A 19397-nucleotide genomic window follows, 5' to 3' on the forward strand; every position below is an offset into this window, starting at 1 on the left:
GCTATTTCCTCTGCTCGCTCTCTTCTCTTCCTGCTCGGCTGGAGACTAGACTCCCTTCCTGGTTGCGCAGATGGCTGTTGTCTGGGATTGTGATCTGTAAGTTTTTTCCCCTTTAAATAAATAACACCCTATTAATCATAACTCCAAACTGGTGTTGCCTTGTTCGTGACTTACGCCTTCAGTTTGCTTTATAAGTTGGGCTTTTATAACCTTGCTAAAGAATTTTTCACTACTCAGAAAGCATAGTGGTATCCATCTACATTATTTCAAACTTTATAATCATAGATGGACTTTAAACCACTTGAAATTTATTTTTATATGGATTGACACACTCTAATGCTTGTCCATTGAATACTGTTCTTCCAATTATAAAATGTTTTACCCCAATTTATTTATGGATTTTTTTGATATGAATCAATTGATTTTCCTTAACATTGATGATCTCAGGTAATTCCAGATTTTAAAGGGCATCTGTAGTTCCACAGTGAGAAATGCCTGTCACCACAGAGTAACCTGCAGTGTCTGTGGGACACACATCAACACAATCTGTAGGACACACATCAGCGCGGACTGCGGGACACACATCAGCACAGACTGCAGGACATACACCAGCATGGACTGCGGGACATACATCAGCATGTCTGGGGGACAAACATCAGCACAGACTGCGGGACGCACATCGGCACAGACTGCGGGATGCACATCGGCACAGACTGCGGGACACGCATCAGCACGGACTGCGGGACATGCATCAGCGTGTCTGTGGGACACATGTCAGTATAGACTATGGCACACACATCAGCATGTCTGGGGGACAAACATCAGCACAGACTGCGGGACGCGCATCAGCACGGACTGCGGGACACGCATCAGCGTGTCTGTGGGACACACGTCAGGATAGACTATGGCACACACATCAGCATGTTCTGGGGAACAGACATCTGACAGGCACTGCAGATTGTTCTCTAAATTCTCTCCATTTCCTCTGTACTTCTTAGGATGTGTGGTTGTTTTCATTTTTACACACTGAGGTCAATAATTTGGCATTTTAAAACTTTGTAAATTTTCCCAAACTGGAGAACAGGGAAGCTCATCACACCCTTTTTGTTGGTGGTGGCAGCGGTGACTGGATATTTTCTCTTGTTTTCAAGAACGCAGCTTGCACCTCTCAGTTTCTGGTTCCTATTTCTGTCTCCACCTATTTGCTGTGGGCTTTGTTTCCTGGTGAGCAGGTGTTATCTGAACGGCTCAGATCCTTATACTTGTTCCCCATTGGCATTTTTCTGATGCTGAGATTTCCTATTTATGATCATGTGTTAGAGAGGTCTTACACATTCTTTATAGAAGTCATTGCTAAATATTTCGTAGTTTCTTAATAGGTCACAGGTTGCCTTTCAGAATGCTGCTTTCTAGCTCCTCCCACGGAGTCAGAGCCGAGCCATTTATGCATTAGTCTTGCCTAGAATTCTCCAGCGGATTCTGCAACTGATTTTACAACCCTTATTTGTATACAGGTGCTCGTAGATTCACTATCTACTTGAGCTGTGAGTCCTGAGAGTTACTTCTTCCTTTCTAGTCCTTAAATGGTGTGTCTTCTTGTCTCCCTACTTTGGCTACACCGCTAGGACCCCAAGCACAGACAGCAACTGCAGGAAGTCTTCCCTTTACAATCGTTGTTAAAGACCACGTGGCTTCCACTCATGATGAGGCACTCTGGACCCATCAGGCGTCAATCTCTACATCCGAGTTGCTAGGATTTGTGTGTTGGGAGGGGGTTCGATCGTTCATTGGATGAATCACTGCCTGACTTTCCTCCTTCAATCTTGGAACTGCTGTTGACACCTGGCTGTGCTAATGTTTCCTCCGCGGTTCTGCACTTCAGGACTGCAAACGTGTGCTGCAAGAGCTCTCTTGGTGGGAATCTCTCTCCAGATCCCTCGCCACTGCCAGGCTCGTCAGGGTCACTTTTTACATCTGGCAGGTACTCGGTGCACATGGTTCCAAAAGGACATTTTTATACAACTACGCAATGTACTTTGAACATGTCCAACCCCTATGCTTCAGAGTCTCCCTTTCTCGCCCATCACCCTCCTGTCTGTCTCCTTCATTTCCCGAGATAGATCTTTTCACGCCATGCATGCATACATGATTTATATATCAGTGTAAAATCTAGAATACACACATGAGAGAAAACACATGGTATTTGTCTTTCGAGACTGATTAATTTGATTAATATGATAAACTCCAGTTGCATTCACATTCCTGAAAATGACATAATTTTGTTCTTTATGGCTGAATAAAATTCCATAATTCATATATAAATACATATATATAGACATACATACATATATACTTTCTCCACTCCTCAGTTAACAGGTGGATTCCATAGCTTAGTCCCGGTGGATAACAAGGCCACCTTTATGCTGACTTTCCATTGCAAACCTCCACAGCCTGCGGACTATATGCATTCAGCCTCCTTACCACACACAGTGTAAGGGGGCCAATAGATGGGCCCCCGGAACTCTTGGGAGAACAGCAGCACCCGTGTTCTACAGTGGAAACTTTTCCCATTTATAAGATCCACAAATTTAATTCCTTAGGCTGGTATACAAAACCTGTCTGGGAAGTGTGTGACCCACAAAGGTCCTTCCTTTAAGCTAGGGTTGCGGTTCCTAAGCTATGTCTCACATACTCCCCAGGCCTGGGCTCCTGTATTTAAGGTGGATTGAACCCTCTGAAAACTGGATTCCCACCTCCATCACCAGGGCAGGCAGAGAATCGGCTGTACACTCACTGTCCTGGCCTTCAGTTTTCCCTGTGGATTCTTCCTTAGATTCTTCCTATAGTTTTAGTTTGAAAGGCAGGCATGTTTAGTTTACCTGGAGTAAATCAAATGTGTAAAATTTCTGTGAATCACATAGTTTTGTCAGAAATATTTCAGAGGTTTTGTCTACTGTCCACTCAGTTTCTCTTAAAGGTGACAACTTAAGGAAGTCTGGCACAGGGACACACCCAGGGAGTCGCCACTCACACGGTTAAAGTATAGGACATTACTGCCATCACAGGGCTCCCGCAAGCTTCCTTTAGTAGCTGTGCCTCCTCCCTCCCCTCTTCGTCTACCACTTGGCAATTACTAATCCGTTCTCCACTTCTAAAAGTTTAATCATTAAAAAATATATATCTTATGAGCAGGATGAAGCAGATTTTGGACTTCTTTTTCCAAAGGTCGTCTGAATTCCCAGAGATCCGCCCAGGTTGCTCAGTGCATCAATGATTCATTTCTTTTAATCCTTCATTTACCTTCAATCCCAGCAACTGGGAGACAGAGGCAGGGGAATCTCTGTGAGTTCAAGGCCAGCCAGACCTACGCAGAGAAATCCTGTCTTGAAAAAAACCAAAAAGAAATAAGAAAGAAACTGTTTTTCAGAGTGACTAGACCAAGTTGCACTCCCACCACCAGGAACCATCTAGTTCCCTGCATCCCTGGCGGATGCTCACCTGTCAACAGTTTCCTTCCATGATCGCTCTAGTCACTATGGTTTAGTTTACAACAGCCAGCCGTGCTGAGCCCCTTCCCGTGTACTCACTGACTATCTCTGCAGCCACTCGCTCATCCTTCCCTCGTTTTCTGATTAGATTTTCTGTCCTAGCAGTGGGTTTAAAGCTCCGCAGTCTGTTGTTGCAAGCCGTCCCGTCAATCATCTCATTTGTTGCTCTGCCAAAGCCACCCTCTTGATTACGTCTTCATAGGACATAAGCTGACTGGCTTACTCTGTTCCTCCACTCATCTCACCTACTCCAGGGCCTGGGCTTTTCCATCTAAATTTTACAATAATCTCATCTCCATCCACGCACAAAAATATTGTTTGTCTTTTAAGAGAAACATAGTTAAACCTATACATCAACTTAGGAAAAAATGACATATTTACCATATTGAGTCTGGCAACTTGTGGACAAACTACCTCTCCGGGTATTTATAGCTTTCATTTGTTTTTAAGATCCGTTTCATTTTATTTACACATGTATATGGGAGGGGGAAAGTTAGCGGGAGCCCAGAGAAGTCACTGGATCGCCTGGAGTCTGAGTTACAGGCACTTGTGAGCCATCTGCTGTGGGTGCCAGGAACTGAGCCTGTGGGCTCTGCAAAGGCAGCCGGTGCTCATAACCACTGAGCCATCCCTTCGCCCCACCCCTATCTTTCATGTCTGTCGTTAGTACTTCGCAGCCCTCTATATATGTTCAGATAGATTTATGCTTAGGTTTAGGATGATTTTAAATGATGTCATATTTTAAATTTTAGTGACTGTCCATTTGGCAAGAGAAACACTGTGGATTTTTGTATGTTTATTCTGCATCCCAGACCTTGCTAAAGTCACTTTTTAGTTGCATAAATTGCTTCATCAACTCCTTGAGATTTTCTGTGTAGACAGCAATGTCCTCTGCAAGCAAAGGTCCTTCTTTCTTTCTTTGCTTTATTGGCTGCATAAAAGTGCAGCCTTCTGCTGAGAAACGTAGGGAAGAGCAGCCTCCCTCCCCCAAGGGCCTCATTCCTGATGTTAGGAGGGAACCACAGGGCTTGCTGCTAAGTCTCTGCTAGCTGCAGGCCTTTGGTGTTCTTTATCAAACTGAGGAAAGTCCCTTTTAGTCCCTTTTTCTCCAAGAGTTCTCTATAATAGATGGGGGTTGACGTTTGTCAAATACTTTCTTTGCATCGACTGGTATGACCCTATGAATGGTTTCTTTACCCTATTAAAATGACAATAGCTGACTCTGGAACATTGGGCCAGTCTTACTCACTCTGTAGACCAGGCTGGCCTCAAACTCACAGAGATCTGTCTGCCTCTGCCTCCCCAGTGAGATTAAAGGTGTGCGCCAATACTGCCCAGTCCAGCCTTACAACACTGGACTAAATTCATCTTGATGTACAATTCTCTTAAAGATCATATTTAATTTATAACTTTTATATTTTATATTTATGGCCTATATTGGTCTATAGTTTTCTTTCTGTATACACTTTTTCTGGTTTTGGTATTAGTTTTATATTTGATTCACAAAAAGAATTTTAATATATTATCTTTTCTTTTTTTTTTTGGAAAACTTTCTACAAAAATGTTGTAAATTCTTCTCTCAACGTCTTACAGACTTTGCCTGGCTAGGTAAGAGTATTTATATTAAAAATTCAAATTCTGTAATGGGGGGGCTATCTCAATTGTCTATTTTATACTAAGAATATCTTTGGCTTTGGAGAGCAGTGAAAGTTAAATTCTGATGCAATAGCCTGGGATTGCCAGAAATGATTCAATTTTTTCTGCAGAACTCAAAACAGGCTGCCTGTGGTCAGGGAGGCTTCTGTTTTCAGTGGGCAGCAGTGAGTGCTGAGAGTCACGACTGGTCACGTGATAAGAATAAGTGACATTTGAAGGCTCAGCCGTAAAGGGGACATCTGTATTAGACCCTCCAGTGTGCAGGGCACATTGCAGAAGAGGGGCAGAGAGAACACACGAGCCGGAGGAAGGGGTGGGGCGCTGTGGAACGCTATCTTCCAGACACAGCATAGACATTACACTACAATGAACTCACAACTGCCGTGATTATTTGTGCAAGGCCTGCACAAGATTGAGTCCATCTGGTGGGGGGGGCAGGCACAAGGCATCATCCAACTGGAGGATCTATAGCCAGTCAATAGGTACCGGAGAGGGAAAGACATCTTTGTCAAGGGTGCAGCTCCTGGTGATATATCATGCCCCTATAAGCAACATTGATGACACTCATATGCTTCTCCAAAATGTCATGATTAAGCTCATATATATATATATATATATATATATATATATATATATATATATGCAAAAGTAAACATTAAAAACGAAGAGCAGGGACATCACAGCATGGAGTACTTAGCCCCTAGCTTCCTTCCCTTTCCTGCAGTAGAAAGCTTTGAGGATGATAACAAACCCTGAAGTCCTCTGGAAAAGCCAGATGGGAATCTCCTATTGCAGAAGCTTCCTGAAATATAAATGTGTATGTGTTTATATTCATAAATGTATATAAGTTTTAATGGAGTTACCCTATATGGGGGCAATGCCTCTCCCAGACGTTATAGGCTATCAAACAAAAAGCCTGATGCCAGATGTAGCTCCCTTTCCTTTGTGTTGTTGGTCACTGGGATCCCAGAAACTCCCAAACAATACAGACTGTGGTCATTGCTCTGGGTTACCCTCTAGAATTGATGGGATGGGTTGGAGAGAGAGAGAGAGAGAGAGAGAGAGAGAGAGAGAGAGAGAGAGAGAGAATTTCCCAGGAAGCAAAGAAGCAGGGCAAATGGACAAAAAGAAAGGAATCTATATGAATAGGGTTAGGGGTTGGGGCCATAACAAGCCAACAAAGACGTGAACAAAGAATTGGCTAATGAAAGAAGGGGCTTGAAGGGAATGTGTTTTCTAGTGAACGTCACAGGGGCATCTCTATGTGTTTAGAGAGGAAGAAAGAATGGGATCTGGACTTCAGAGTTCTCAATCTGCGTCTGACCTCATGAAATGGTGTGGTAATATATTCTAATTTCTCATGAGAAATCATATCTATACCATCACATACCTGGGGAAAATTTACCATTGCAGTTCAAAAATAAAATGAAGACAGTTTCAGATGCCTGGGAATCTCTTGGGGGAGAAAGAATTCCATAAAAACAAGAGGGATGGATGCTGGCACTGGGCCAGCACAAGAGTGGATGCAGGGGAGAGAGATCTAAGCAGCCCGACCCTGATGGCTGAAGTATTTGTTACTGGGAGATTTCGGCATGATTTCTCTCAATCATTCTCTTCAGCTTGATGCCCATTAGTGACCCCACCAGGCTTCTGTGTAAATCATATTAAAAGACGAGGTGTACTGGATAACACACGTCAAGGAAACCGGGGACAAGAGAGCTCAGTGGACTGGGGTCAGAGATGGGCAGGGAATCAGATAAATCCCAAAGCCCTCCTAGGAGCCAGCTTGAACCATCTGCCAAGCCACAGGACACTGTCCCCTACTCACAGCAGTATGGTCCCTTTCCTCTCCTGCCCACACCTTCATCAGGAAAGCCAGAAGTCAAGCCATGCTTTGTTTATCCACACACAGCCCACTTAGGATGAAGAAGCCACAGCTCACAGGCTTCCTGAGAGGCATTACATGGCAAGATTGGTTTACAAGCAAGACCAGAATAATTTCAGGTGAATCAAGAATATATAAACATGTAAATATTTTGATTCTATGGAAAGGGAATGAAAATTATCATCCATTAATATACTCTTCTAAATTCTTTTTTAACAAACGTGAGTACAGGATACATTTTTTTTAAGGAAGACAATGGAGCAAATTCCACTTCTTTACCATTACAGCTATTATTAATTTAAAATTATTCATGTCCCTCATATTTGGAGGTTACATAGAGACATCCAAGCTGCCCCTTCAGCTTTCAGGTTGACCCTTCTCCCCTTAGTGACTGACCAGCAGTGGAGAGGAACTTATCCTTCACCATAGAAGTCACTGTCCTCCCCTTGTCCACGGGTAATGTGGTCCTCTGACAAAGATCTCGGTAGGATTTATAACTCTATATTTATATAGATATACCCTGATATTATAAGATACAACATGATTCTTCTACACATAACAATGTATTTAGAGTTATAGAGACTTAATTTCCCAATGAAGATAAAAGAAAACGGGGGGATCAAGCATAACCCTGATTGTCACTAAACTAAGCCTGGTTTCAAGTCTGTATCCATTTACCTAAGCTGAGGTTCTATCAAAATTTCTTTAGATGAAACTACAACCATGCTCCAGCAGCCTTGCTGTGCCTTCCTGGGTGGACCAATGTGTCCTCCTCCTCAAAGACTCTGGCTCTTCATGCACCAAAGCCCGCACTGTCTCGAGGAAAGTGAAGGACAGACTTCATCACTTTCTAATACACCTGCACAAGATCTACATGAACCGCAAACTGAGCAGAAGAAAATATGCTTCCCTTGTGTCTCTTCTCCGTAGCTGGAGATGAACAGTAAAAGCCAGTTCACTCGATCACCCGACGGCATCCTACATGTGAAGACGGCTGCCGTAATCTAGGAGATTTTTGTCTGGGACCAGAAGATGAGAGTCTATCGCCTGAGGTTGCGCCTTACCCAAGAATCATGGTTTAAACTCTTCCATGGGTCACAACTTCAAAAATAGCGAGCGCAGGATTCCCAGAGACTAGTGGGCTATTAAAATTAAACTGATCTCACATTTTAGTATAAATGGATTGAAGAGATGAAAACAGAGTGTGTATTACCTTCTTTATAAGACTTTTAAAAAATGTGTGTGTGTTGTATGCATTTGAACACATGGGTGAGCTCTCCCGTGTGTGCGTATGTCCCCATAGCTCTCTCTTAATTTTTGAGGCAGGATCTCTCACGGAACATAAGTTCACCACTTTGGCTAGACATGCTGAGCAGCAAGGCCCTGTGATCCACGTGTCTCTGCCCACCCTATGAAGTGAAGATGCCCCCAGCAATGCTGAAGCATGCATGGGCAGCCCGTCTATACTGGGTTTCATGGTCTGAGTTGATGAGGACAACTGACCAGGTCTCTTCACAAGGAACAGGTTCCACCGAGATATGAACTCAGATTGCTGAATTCATAGTCCAGAACACTAACAGTTATACCGCGGGAGCTGCTGCACCCATCCAACACAGGGTCACGACCGTGCACCACCACTCCTGACTTTTCTGTGGGTTCCAGGGACCTGAACTCGGGTCCTTTGCTTGTGAAGCACACACTTTACCCCTTGTGTCGGCTCCCCAGTTCCTACATTACCTTCTTCATCCATGGTGCATTCACAGAAGAAAGTGATTTCAGTGGCAGCCTTGCAAGGACTGCCACCAAGATGACATAACATTTGTCCCTGAACCCTGTTAACAGTGAACTTAACAGGCCTTCACTTTCTTGGGACCAAAGTGTCTGGTTTTCCTGAACCCTGTGACCACTAATGTAAATAGGTCACGGTGACATACCAGAAAGTAGGTTTGTTCCCTTATAAATATGTTAACTTGAGATTGGCTGATGTTTATGATAGATAGTAAGTCACCTTCACCGAATAGGACACTTCAGAGCCACAGCCCCTCCCCTTCTGTGTCACCCAGAGACAGTGACACAGTCCCCCCAGGAGTGACCAAGCCCCCACTGACCTTCCCGTCAGACACCTCCGCAGGGAATAGGAAGCTCCTCCGCCACAGGTCCGGGAACAGTCGCTCCAGTCGCCCCAAGCATCCCAGTTGCCATCTTTGTCTTCCTCGGAATGAGTGTTCCTTGAGGTCTGTACGGTGGGGGGGAATACAGCCAATTATAGAAGTCAATTATCACCTAAGTCTACTACAAAGCACGTTTTATTTTATCTACTAAAAGTAGCTTTAAACTATTTTAATTCTGGAGCTAGCGTCTCACGACGTAGCTCGAGCAGACACTGAGTTTATGTGCACCCCAGGCTGCTCTCTCCACCTCATCGCCCCCGTCTCCTAGGTACTAGTATTACAGATTATTTTTATAAATAGATAAACTCTTGGTTGGGAGAAACTTGGCAGCAGTTAAGAGCACGTGTTGCTCTCACAGAGAACCCAAGTTCGATGCCCAGTGCACAGAGAGTAATTCATGACTGTTCATAACTCCAGTCCCCGGAGAGCCCATGCCCCTTCTGACCTCAGCAGGCACCAAGCACACATATGATCATAAACACACACACACACACAGGTGAAACACTCACACATAAAACAAAATGAATAATAAATCTAATAAAAAAGACTTTTTAGAAAAATCTATAAATTCTTAAAATATGTCAGAATGAATTCCAGATATCTTAGAAATTTATATTAAAGCGCTGAAACCATAAAATGCCAAGAAAATTATATGCCATATAAACATTTGATAGTCTTATGGTTAGCATCGGAAAGACTGTCTTATATCTATTAGCAGAGGTAAGAAAGTAGAAAAGGCTGGTGTGGTTTGATTTCTTTAAAGTGAAAACACAAAACAGTTTCTGTCTTCGTACACAGCAGTGAAAGTATAGGAGCACAGGCTACAAGAATGCACATCAAGCCGCCTCTGTCCCTGGGAAAAATCACAAGAGGAATGGCATTGCTGGCTTTCCTTTACCCTTTGCAGCAAATGTGCCTAAGCCTTAGGAATCAGCATCGAGCCAGGTGGTCTTTCCTGGGTGATGTTTTCGGTGGCTTTGAAATTTCTTTCTTTCTTTCTTTCTCTCTCTCTCTCTCTCTCTCTCTCTCTCTCTCTCTCTCTCTTTCTTTCTCTTTTTCTTTCTTTCCTTCTGTCTATCTTTGAAGTATTTTAGGTCAAAATACAATCATTGATGACAATGACTTATTTAACAGGGGCAAGTCTGCCCGTGGATAGACCAAGAGATGCCCAGAGAAAGAGAATGCCACGGTGAGAGAGTGGGAGGGCTTTGGATGACTTACGCAACATTCTGTGTTGCGTCTCCCTATTTCGAAGCATGTTTAAAAGGCTTGTTTTTACCCTTACTTATATATATTCCCGTGTCTGGGGTGGGGTAGCGCGTGCACTCACATGAGCGCAGGCTACTTTGGAGGGCAGAAGGGAGGCATTAGATCACCTGGAGGGGGTGTCACAGGTGACTGTGGTTCCCCCAGAACAGGTGCTGACAACTGAACCCCAGCCCTCTGAGAAACAGCAAGTCTGAGCCGCTGACCCTTCTCTCCAGCCCCTTCTACCATATTCTAAAAGATAAAACACAAAATGTCTTCCTTAAAATCAAGCAGGTAAGCAAACGAACAAAACCCTGTCCTCTTGGAATGTGGAAATAAATGGTCAAGTCAGACAGGATTTAACAGGTAGGTCATAAGGCAGAGAATGTAGAGAAACCAGGACACAGTGCTGAATGACAGCATGCGCCTGAACTAGATATGGCTCAGGTTGCCCTGAGCCTTCAGGCAAGTTACATCATCATTCCCTCCCCAAAAAAGTTAAATTAAGAAGGGGATTGGTAGGGAAGACCTTCAAAACCAAAATGAGAAAAAAAAAATAATGACAGGGCGCAAAAAAGGTTTTCCAATAACTTTTACTCAAGTGCCCCCGGTCACCGGGTCTGACAGCTTCTATTAATAGCACAGTGAACAGCCCCATAGAACAGTACTGCAGCCTCAACAGAGAGACAGAAAGAATAAATATTTGGCCGCTGACCAAATCTGTCATCAGGAACAGGAGCTAATTAAACCCATACTATTGACTGTTCTAATTAAGAACACTGTTTGGGTCGATTTTCTGCCCTGAATGTCATCAAACACAACCCTGTCTATAATATAGTATAAAATACAAAATTCCAATTCATAGAAAAATACAATTAGCAGTTTAATGCATTCATCTGGACTTCTCGGCGGGGTAAGTCCAGACCGTTTAGGCAAATGCTTAAACTCTACACAGCTGAAACTGGCTATTCATCCTGTCACTCAATCTATGAATTGGTCGAATGTGAAAAGTTGAAAAATATCATCATATATTTTTTAAGCGAAAGTTGAGAGCCCCCTGCAATATTGCTTTAATTTGTTTTTACTCCCGCCTTCCCATCTGTTCCACTTATAGTTAGACTCGGGTTTCTTTCCATAGCTCCTCCACCTTCACTTAGAGAAAACATCTTGATTCTAAAATAATTAAAACGGGCACATTATAAAATGAAAACATCTGGTTCCTCTGATTGGATCCGTCAGATTTTTTTTTTCCTCTTAAGAAAACAGAAAGCAAATGGCATCTCAAGGCGTCGTGGTGGTGTCCCCTTCTCTGTTAGGACGGTTGGGTTCCACAGACCCCAGAGGCGTTTCTGCCAACCACTGGCCTGTGTGCTTTCTAGCTACAAAGTAGCAACAAAGTCCCTGATTTTAGCCACTTCTCTCTTCTGGTCTTCCTTTCCCAGAATTTCCATCCCTCTAAAGAATCCGACAATGAGCCCCACTCCTCTCCTCTGGAAGAACCCTCCTAGATTTCCCCAAAGCCTCCATTACCGGGCTAATACCCCAAACGCCTTCTGCTCTTTCGTGACTGTGTTCAATCTCTGCACACAATTAAGGATGCAAATTTTAAATCTCAAAATGCAGTGTCTAGACTGTGGCATTATATCTAAAAAGAGCCTAAGCCAGGTATTGCCCCATGATCCATATTCCCATGTGTATATGCATGTGTGCTTGTGTGTGTGTGTGTGTGTATGTGTATGCGCGCACGCGTGCGCACATGTGGGTGTGTACAGTGCATGTATGCACAGATGTGGAAACCAGAGAATAATCTTGTATGTCATTACTCTGGAGCAGTCCACTTTGATTTTTGACTCTAAAACAGGGTCTCATATCAGTTTGGAGCTCACTTCTTTGACAGTGCTGGCTCACCAACCCAAGAGAACCATCTTTCTCAGCCTCCCCAGTGCTGCAATTACAAACACAGGCTATCATACCTGACTTTTCTTTTTCTTTTTTTCTTTTTTCTTTTCCTTTTGTTGGTTTGTTGAGACATGGTTTCTCTGTAGCTTTGGAGCCTGTCCTGGAACTAGCTCTTGTAGACCAGGCTGGCCTCGAACTCACAGAGATCCATCTGCCTCTGTCTCCTGAGTGCTGGGATTAAAGGCGTGCGCCACCACCTCCCGGCCCCCCTGACTTTTCTATGTGGGTTCTCGGAACTGAACTAAGCTATTTCCTTAACCCATGCCAAATTTTTGATAAAGTTTCCCTCCCTTTTCCCCTCCATCCTCCCTTACTCTTTCTGTCTTTTCTTCCTTCTCCCTCTCCCCTCCCTCCCTTCTCCCCCCCCCCTTCTTCTTATTTCAGCCACACCATTTATTGGAACCCCTTTGGAGGCAGGATTACATAATGATTAAAGCTGTTAGATAAGCTTTTAACTTTCATAACACTCAGGTTAAACAGCTAGTCACCATCATTCACACAATACTTAAAACACACAGGGAGAAAGGAAACCACACAGTGTCTCCGTGTAGCTGGTGGGTGTGTCACAAATGACAGCAACTAGTTGTTCTTAAAAATAACATCAAAATAATGATGGCAGAGCTAGCTCTCCGGGCAATGCTTGTGCAAGATTGATTTAACATTAGTCACCCATGAATCTCTTCTTGGTGCTTTTGGCTTGGGAGCTCAGCCTGCTGAGGTCTGTTTGGACCCTGATCCCAGCAACCATCTCTAAGCCATGCTCCTTGACCTTGTAACTTCCATGTGTCCCCCAAGTCACTGATAAGCATGCTAGATGTGGCTTCCGAACCCCACCGAATTCCGTTAATAACTATATCTGCTTTTCTACAACAGGAAACAGATCATGTTGCCCACTCATCAGAGATACCTGTGAATATAGCTTAATATTACCACAAAAATATGAAATAATATCAATCACCATTGTCAAGAATCAAGCTGCAGAAGAGGGCTGTGGAGGATGGAAAGGCAGTCAGTCATGGGAACTGGGTAGGGCCTTACCAGGCTGTGTGGTGACCACCAGCCCCCTGAGAGAAGAGGTATGTGGTAGCCTCACTATGACCAGCCCAGTCCCTAAAACCCAGTGGCCACAGAGACAGCTGGCTTCATGATAACCCAGACAAGGCAACTTTTGTTTACTAGTGGGTACCGTTTCTCCCAATTCCCCTTCTCAACATCGCCTTAAACTGGCTTACACGACTATTTAGACTCTGTGTGAACACTGTTTTGTAAGGCAAGTTGTTGAATGAACCCAATCAAAGTTTGATTCACCCAACATCACATTTGTGCCTCTGTGGTAAGACCTAGACAAAGACCTGAAGAATTGTGTCCTTCCCAGGGCAGCTGCTCTTCATGCAGAAAGTGCCGTGGGCTAGTCCTTGGCTCAGCTTACATCCTCTCTAAACCCCACGGCCTCTCTTGTGAATATTCCCAGCAACATCTTCAGGAGAGCAACATTTTCAGAACCATATGTGTCCAAGGAATGATGTGGACAAGGCAGAACCCCTTGGTCAACCCCCTCAGGCTAATCCTGCTTTCCTCTGTGTGACTTCTCACTGATGGTCCATTTCCTTTGTGACCAGGAATCCGGTCAAATTCAGGCACCGAACTACCGTCACTGACATTAGCATCCGGCGTGTTGGATCCACTCCATCTGCAGCTGTGAGCCACTGGACCACAACATTGTTTTGATATCTCAATGACGCCTTTTGAGTTATCCACCACCCCCACCCCACCTTTAGCGCAAGTGGAGCTACACTTCTGGTTTTCCAAAGCCTGCCATCTTATCTTGGGGATCTTGCGAGGGATGCGTGTTCCTGGGTGGCATTTGTGGGCTCCCTGACATCTGCTGATTCCCTTATCCAGACAGACACCCAAGATCAAGATTCTGCCATGGTCCCAAGAGGACAGATATGGTTCCAGGTCCTCAAGCTGCTCTAAATGAACAGGAAGGGAGAGGGGTCAAGGGATTCAGGGGGCGTGGCATTAATCCTTAAGTGTCGTGAAAAACAAATACATAAGCTATTTCCATGACCTTTGTTAGCATAGGACAGATATTTGTTAGAGCAAGGTCAGTTCTTTTCCATAGAATGATGCGACAGTTCTGTGGGAACCATATGCCCCATCATCTCCAACGGGCGAGTCTGTGATGCACATGAGCCCCTATTTTTACTTGTCTCTATTTCCTAACTGCTAATGAATTATAAACACTTTTCAATCTGCTAATTATTTGCTGGTGACTGTTTTTTAGCATCATGCAATGTATGTGCATGTGTGTGCACACACAATAAAACATTCAATCTAAGGGTTTTTTTGTTGCTGTTTTGTTTTAAAGAGCAAAGAAAAACACCCAAGGAAAGCCTCTGAAAACACATCTTAAGGAACAGTGTGCACTTTGTGTCGTTTGCTTTAAACCATCAGCCTTAATGATTACTTAGAAAATCATATTTTCCCAAGTAAAATTGCAGCTTGGGAATATGCTGGATGAAAAACAAGCCCCCAAGATATTGTTTACTCATTATATAATCAGACTTGGCCAAAGCCTGGACTACGGCGGGGGTGGATGTGTTCACCATCTCATAACGCTTTGAGTTTTGCTTGCTCTTCTTGGATCCCCAGGCATAAATCAAATCATAAACTATTTCCCTGACAAGTTCTCAAGCCTCTGACTTCTACTGAATAGCCCTGTTCTGCTGGTCTAGCTCAAACAAGAGTAATTAAACACAGACTGCACATCTAAGGCCACTTATTGGAAACGCCATATTAGCAGCTCCATGTTAAACACAACTCCGAATGAAATGGGTTCCAGTGGGAGATGACTTCCCAGGCATCAAATAAACGTTCATTCCAATGTTCCCACACAGGTTATTTGAGGAGATCTCAAACCACTCGGATTCTGTTAACAGTAGATACATTCTTTCAGGTTAATACCACCTTCAGGTCTTGAGCAACAAACCTTTAAAATTATGAATGGGGCGGATGCCATAAAAATGCCAGTCAGGTTGTCATGGAGATCAACAATTCAATTCAACCAGGTTTATTAAACACTAATATATCTAAAGCCATGTACTAGGTGCCGGCCATAAATTCCCAGGACTCTGACACTTACCCTTCCTTGCCCAGTCCATACTCCTCTCTGCTAAGACTCACTGGCTGGAAAGCCAACAGCCTAGGGCCTTTTCCTAGCCAGTCTTGGTCCCTGGTCATTTTTACCACCATAAGAGAACTTCTTTTCCCCTAATTCACTGGGACATACTTCACACTGGTAAGCATCTGCCTGTCAGACACACCTTACTCTGTAGCTTCATATCTAATGGTTCCGGTCCAAGCTGCATCTCAAACTCCAGACAGAGTTTCTATTACTTCCCCAATAGAACTGTGCTGGTCAAATCCCGTGTGTGTGTGTGTGTGTGTGTGTGTGTGTGTGTGTGTGTATCTCTGTGTGTGGTGGGTCTATGTGTGTGTGGTGTGTGTCATGTGTCTATGCGTTAATCTGTGTGTGTTGTGTGTGTAGTGTGCATGGTGTGAGTGTGTCTGTGTGTGTACTTGTTCACGTGAGTATGAGCCAATGTGCTTGACTAAGGAACCCAACAGATGTCCTCAGGCTTGCGTGGCAGGCACTTTATTTACTGAGGCTTCTTTGGAGACCCTTGAGGGGTATTTTATTCTATGTGTTTATATATTAATTTATTTTTGAAGTATTAGCATTTGTTTTTGCAGCACTCGAGATCAAACTCACAGTCTTGGGCATAGGAGGCAAGGCGAGAGCTTTGCCACTGAATAATACCCTTAGCCCCTGAGAATCATTTTTTAAAACAAGTCTTTGAGTGGACAGGGTACAGAGAAGCCATGAGACCTGGGCAGCAGTTTGGGCTAGTGTGAGCCAGACTCTATAATAATCTCAGGAATTTCATCTTCATCTTTCTGTGTAAAGAGCGATGGGGGGAAGGGGTAAGGTTTTTGGTGAGAAAATACAGCGAGAGAGAGAGAGAGAGAGAGAGAGAGAGAGAGAGAGAGAGACAGAGAGAGAGAGAGACAGAGAGAGACAGAGACACACAGAAAGACAAAGAGACACAGAAAGGGACAGAGAAACAGAGACAGAAGATAGATACAGACAGAGAGAACAGGCATTCCTCTCTTTCCCCTCCAATCTTGTAGTGTTCCCTACTGGCAAGAGAGAACTGAGGCAGTGCATGGTGACCATACCCGGGCCAGTGTGGAAGGGCAGCGAACTTCCACCATACTTGCACGCTCATTCATAAAAAGCTTCCACCAATGCTCATTCATCAGCTCACTGGAAACTTGCTAAGCAGAGGCAAGACTTCAGCAGACTGTGCTTTGGAGAAATTCTTCTGGCAGGCAGGAGTGTGAAGAGGGATGGAGAACCTCCACTGAAACACTGCATGCAAGAGTCCAGCGCCCGCATTCGTCACATCATTTATCCCAAGGAGGAGGGCACAGAGGTGACACCTGAAGGCACTGGGATCAACGGGACCAACAATGGCTGCTGTGAGAGCACATTCTGCTTCTTCAGCAAAGAGCCTTTAAGACACCAGCCCACTTGGGCATGGTCTCTTATACTTTAAAAAGCAGCGGGAACCATGCACCCGCTCTCTTGCTTCCGGCTCCTGTTCCAGCTGCTGGACTCTGTTCCTGTTTGCACTCAGAGGACTATTGTTTAGAATGGTGATCTGTAAGTTTTCCCCTTAAATAAATAACCCTTTTATTATCCTAATTATGAACTTCTGTGAGATTGTTTTATGGCATCAAACGGTGACTTACTATACCCAGGGGATAGGAGATGCCGGGCCGATTCCCAGGTGTCTGTGTTAAGTTGCACAAGGTGATCTCATTCAAGCATCATGACCACTCTCAAGCCCACCCCTGCGGTAAGATTCTAGTGCCCGTCTGTATAAAATGAAAGTGGCTATGTCAACAATAGCTAAAAAGAAGAGCACAAAGAGGAAACATCCCTGCAGCTCTAACTTCCTTAATTATAACGGCACAGCCTGCCAAAGGTGATTGCGTGCATACATCTGTGTTGTGGAGGTCAGAGGTTAACCTCTAGTGTCATTCTTTGAAGTACAGTCTCCCTGGTTCTTCAGCTACGGTCTCTCACTGACCTGAAAGTCACCAAACAGGCTAAGTTATTTGTAAGGAAAGAGCTGTACTGATTGAGTCACTTCCCCAGCCCCTAAAGAATTTAACAAAAGAATTATTTAGCCAAGACTTAAACGTACAAAGACTTCATACAAAAATCAGAATGTCTGACTTCTGATGAAAAACTGTAACTAAAATTCACATTGCCACACGATAATGATACTCGTACTGGGTGGTTTTGTGTGTCAACTTGACACAAGCTGGAGTCATCAGAGGAAGGAGCCTCAGCTGAGGAAAGGCCTCCTTGAGATCAGTGGGGGAGGACCCAGCCAATGGTGTGTGGAGCCATTCCTGGGCTGCTGTTCCTAGGTTCTATAAGAAAGCCGGCTGAGCAAGTCAGGGGAAGCAAGGCAGTAAGCAGCACCCCTCTATGGTCTCTGCATCAGCTCCTGCCTCCAGGATCCTGCCCTGTTTGAGTTCCTATCCTGCCTTCCTTTAGTGATGACCAGCAATGCTGAAGTATAAGCCAAATAAACCCTCTCCTCCCCACCTGGCTCTTTGGTTATGGCATCATTTCATTGCGGCAACAGAAACCCTAACTAAGACAATATTGCTAAAGGAAACTTAAATGCAGCCACTCAACTCTAATGGGCAAAGCAGCGTCTCTCCAGCCATCCGGTTTGCAGTGAAGGCCACAGGCTACTATTACTCATCCACTCAGGATGACTACTGGAAAACAACACACTGTGAGAAAGGAATGAGCAAGACCAGACAACAGTGAAAACAGCAGCGTGTGGAGGGATTAGACCCCCGCATCATTGCTGGTGGGAATATAAAGTGGTACAGTCATCGTGAGAAACAGTATGGCAGTTGCACAGTAGAGTGTGTGTTCATCGTAAGACTCAGTAATTCTCCTTCTGAGTACATATCTCCCCCAAAATTGTACACATGGACTCAGGGAGCTGGATGCCCATCTCTGCTGCCAAAGTATTTACAGTAGTCAGAGAAGGGAAAACCAAATGTCTACCAACAAGAGAACAAATAAGATAGGAATGTATATTTGCACATATTATTCAATATAGAGGAAAGAATAGAATTCTGAAACATGGCCACAGCATAGATGAAATTGAAATCATTATACGAAAGAAGTCCGGCATAAAAGAAATATGTCTAACTATTTATGAAGCACCCAAGTCATCCCATCCACAGGCACCAGTTGAGGGCTGACTGCCAGGAGCTGGAGCGAGCAGAGAACGGTTAAAAAATGCTAAGTGTCGTCATGTATGTTCTAACACACAGGGAGACAGGGACTAGGACAGAGACGGAAAGACAGACAGACGACACAGGCAGAACACCATTTTCAAATGTAGAAAGGAAAAGCCTCGGGAAATGGAAACTTTCCTTTTAAAGTTGGTGATGAATTCCAATCAACCAAAAGACGATGCAAAACTTTGGAAAAACAGGATTGTAAAAGTCAAGGAGAAGGAACGGCGGTGAGCGCTTGATCCACTTCAGTCCGGAGCCCCCCTCAAGCCACAGAGCTCCCTGCGAGGGCTGTAGAGGAGAGTGCTCACTCCAGCAAACTGGCCCCTCTGGTGTGGCTGATAAACACGGGAAGGAGAATGGGAAAGAGCTGTAAGGACAGCGTGCAATATTAACTGAAATTTCAACATCAGTTTCTAAAGCATAGTAGCTCCAGACTCCTGATGCTGTGCCATCTTTGGTCATATATGTAGAAATACCACTGAGGAACTATGTTGTTCTGCTATGGTTTTAAGTTCTGCGGGCCCCTCG

At 44.2% G+C, this 19397-nt stretch overlaps 1 protein-coding gene across 1 annotated transcript in view; it reads right to left on the reverse strand.

The window, feature by feature from the left end:
* The window catches only part of Adamtsl3 (ADAMTS like 3), a 224751-nt gene that overhangs the window by 141400 nt on the left and 63954 nt on the right, over nt 1–19397 (reverse strand). Inside the window, exon 4 of the mRNA XM_050154110.1 lies at nt 9198–9325. Coding sequence (XP_050010067.1) covers nt 9198–9325 — 128 coding nt within the window. The remainder of the gene's footprint in view (nt 1–9197; nt 9326–19397) is intronic.

This window comes from Alexandromys fortis, unplaced genomic scaffold (genome assembly GCF_014885135.2).
Source record: "Alexandromys fortis isolate MF-2015 unplaced genomic scaffold, M_Fortis_MF-2015_v1.1 scaffold_86, whole genome shotgun sequence".
NCBI classification, from domain to species: domain Eukaryota; kingdom Metazoa; phylum Chordata; class Mammalia; order Rodentia; family Cricetidae; genus Alexandromys; species Alexandromys fortis.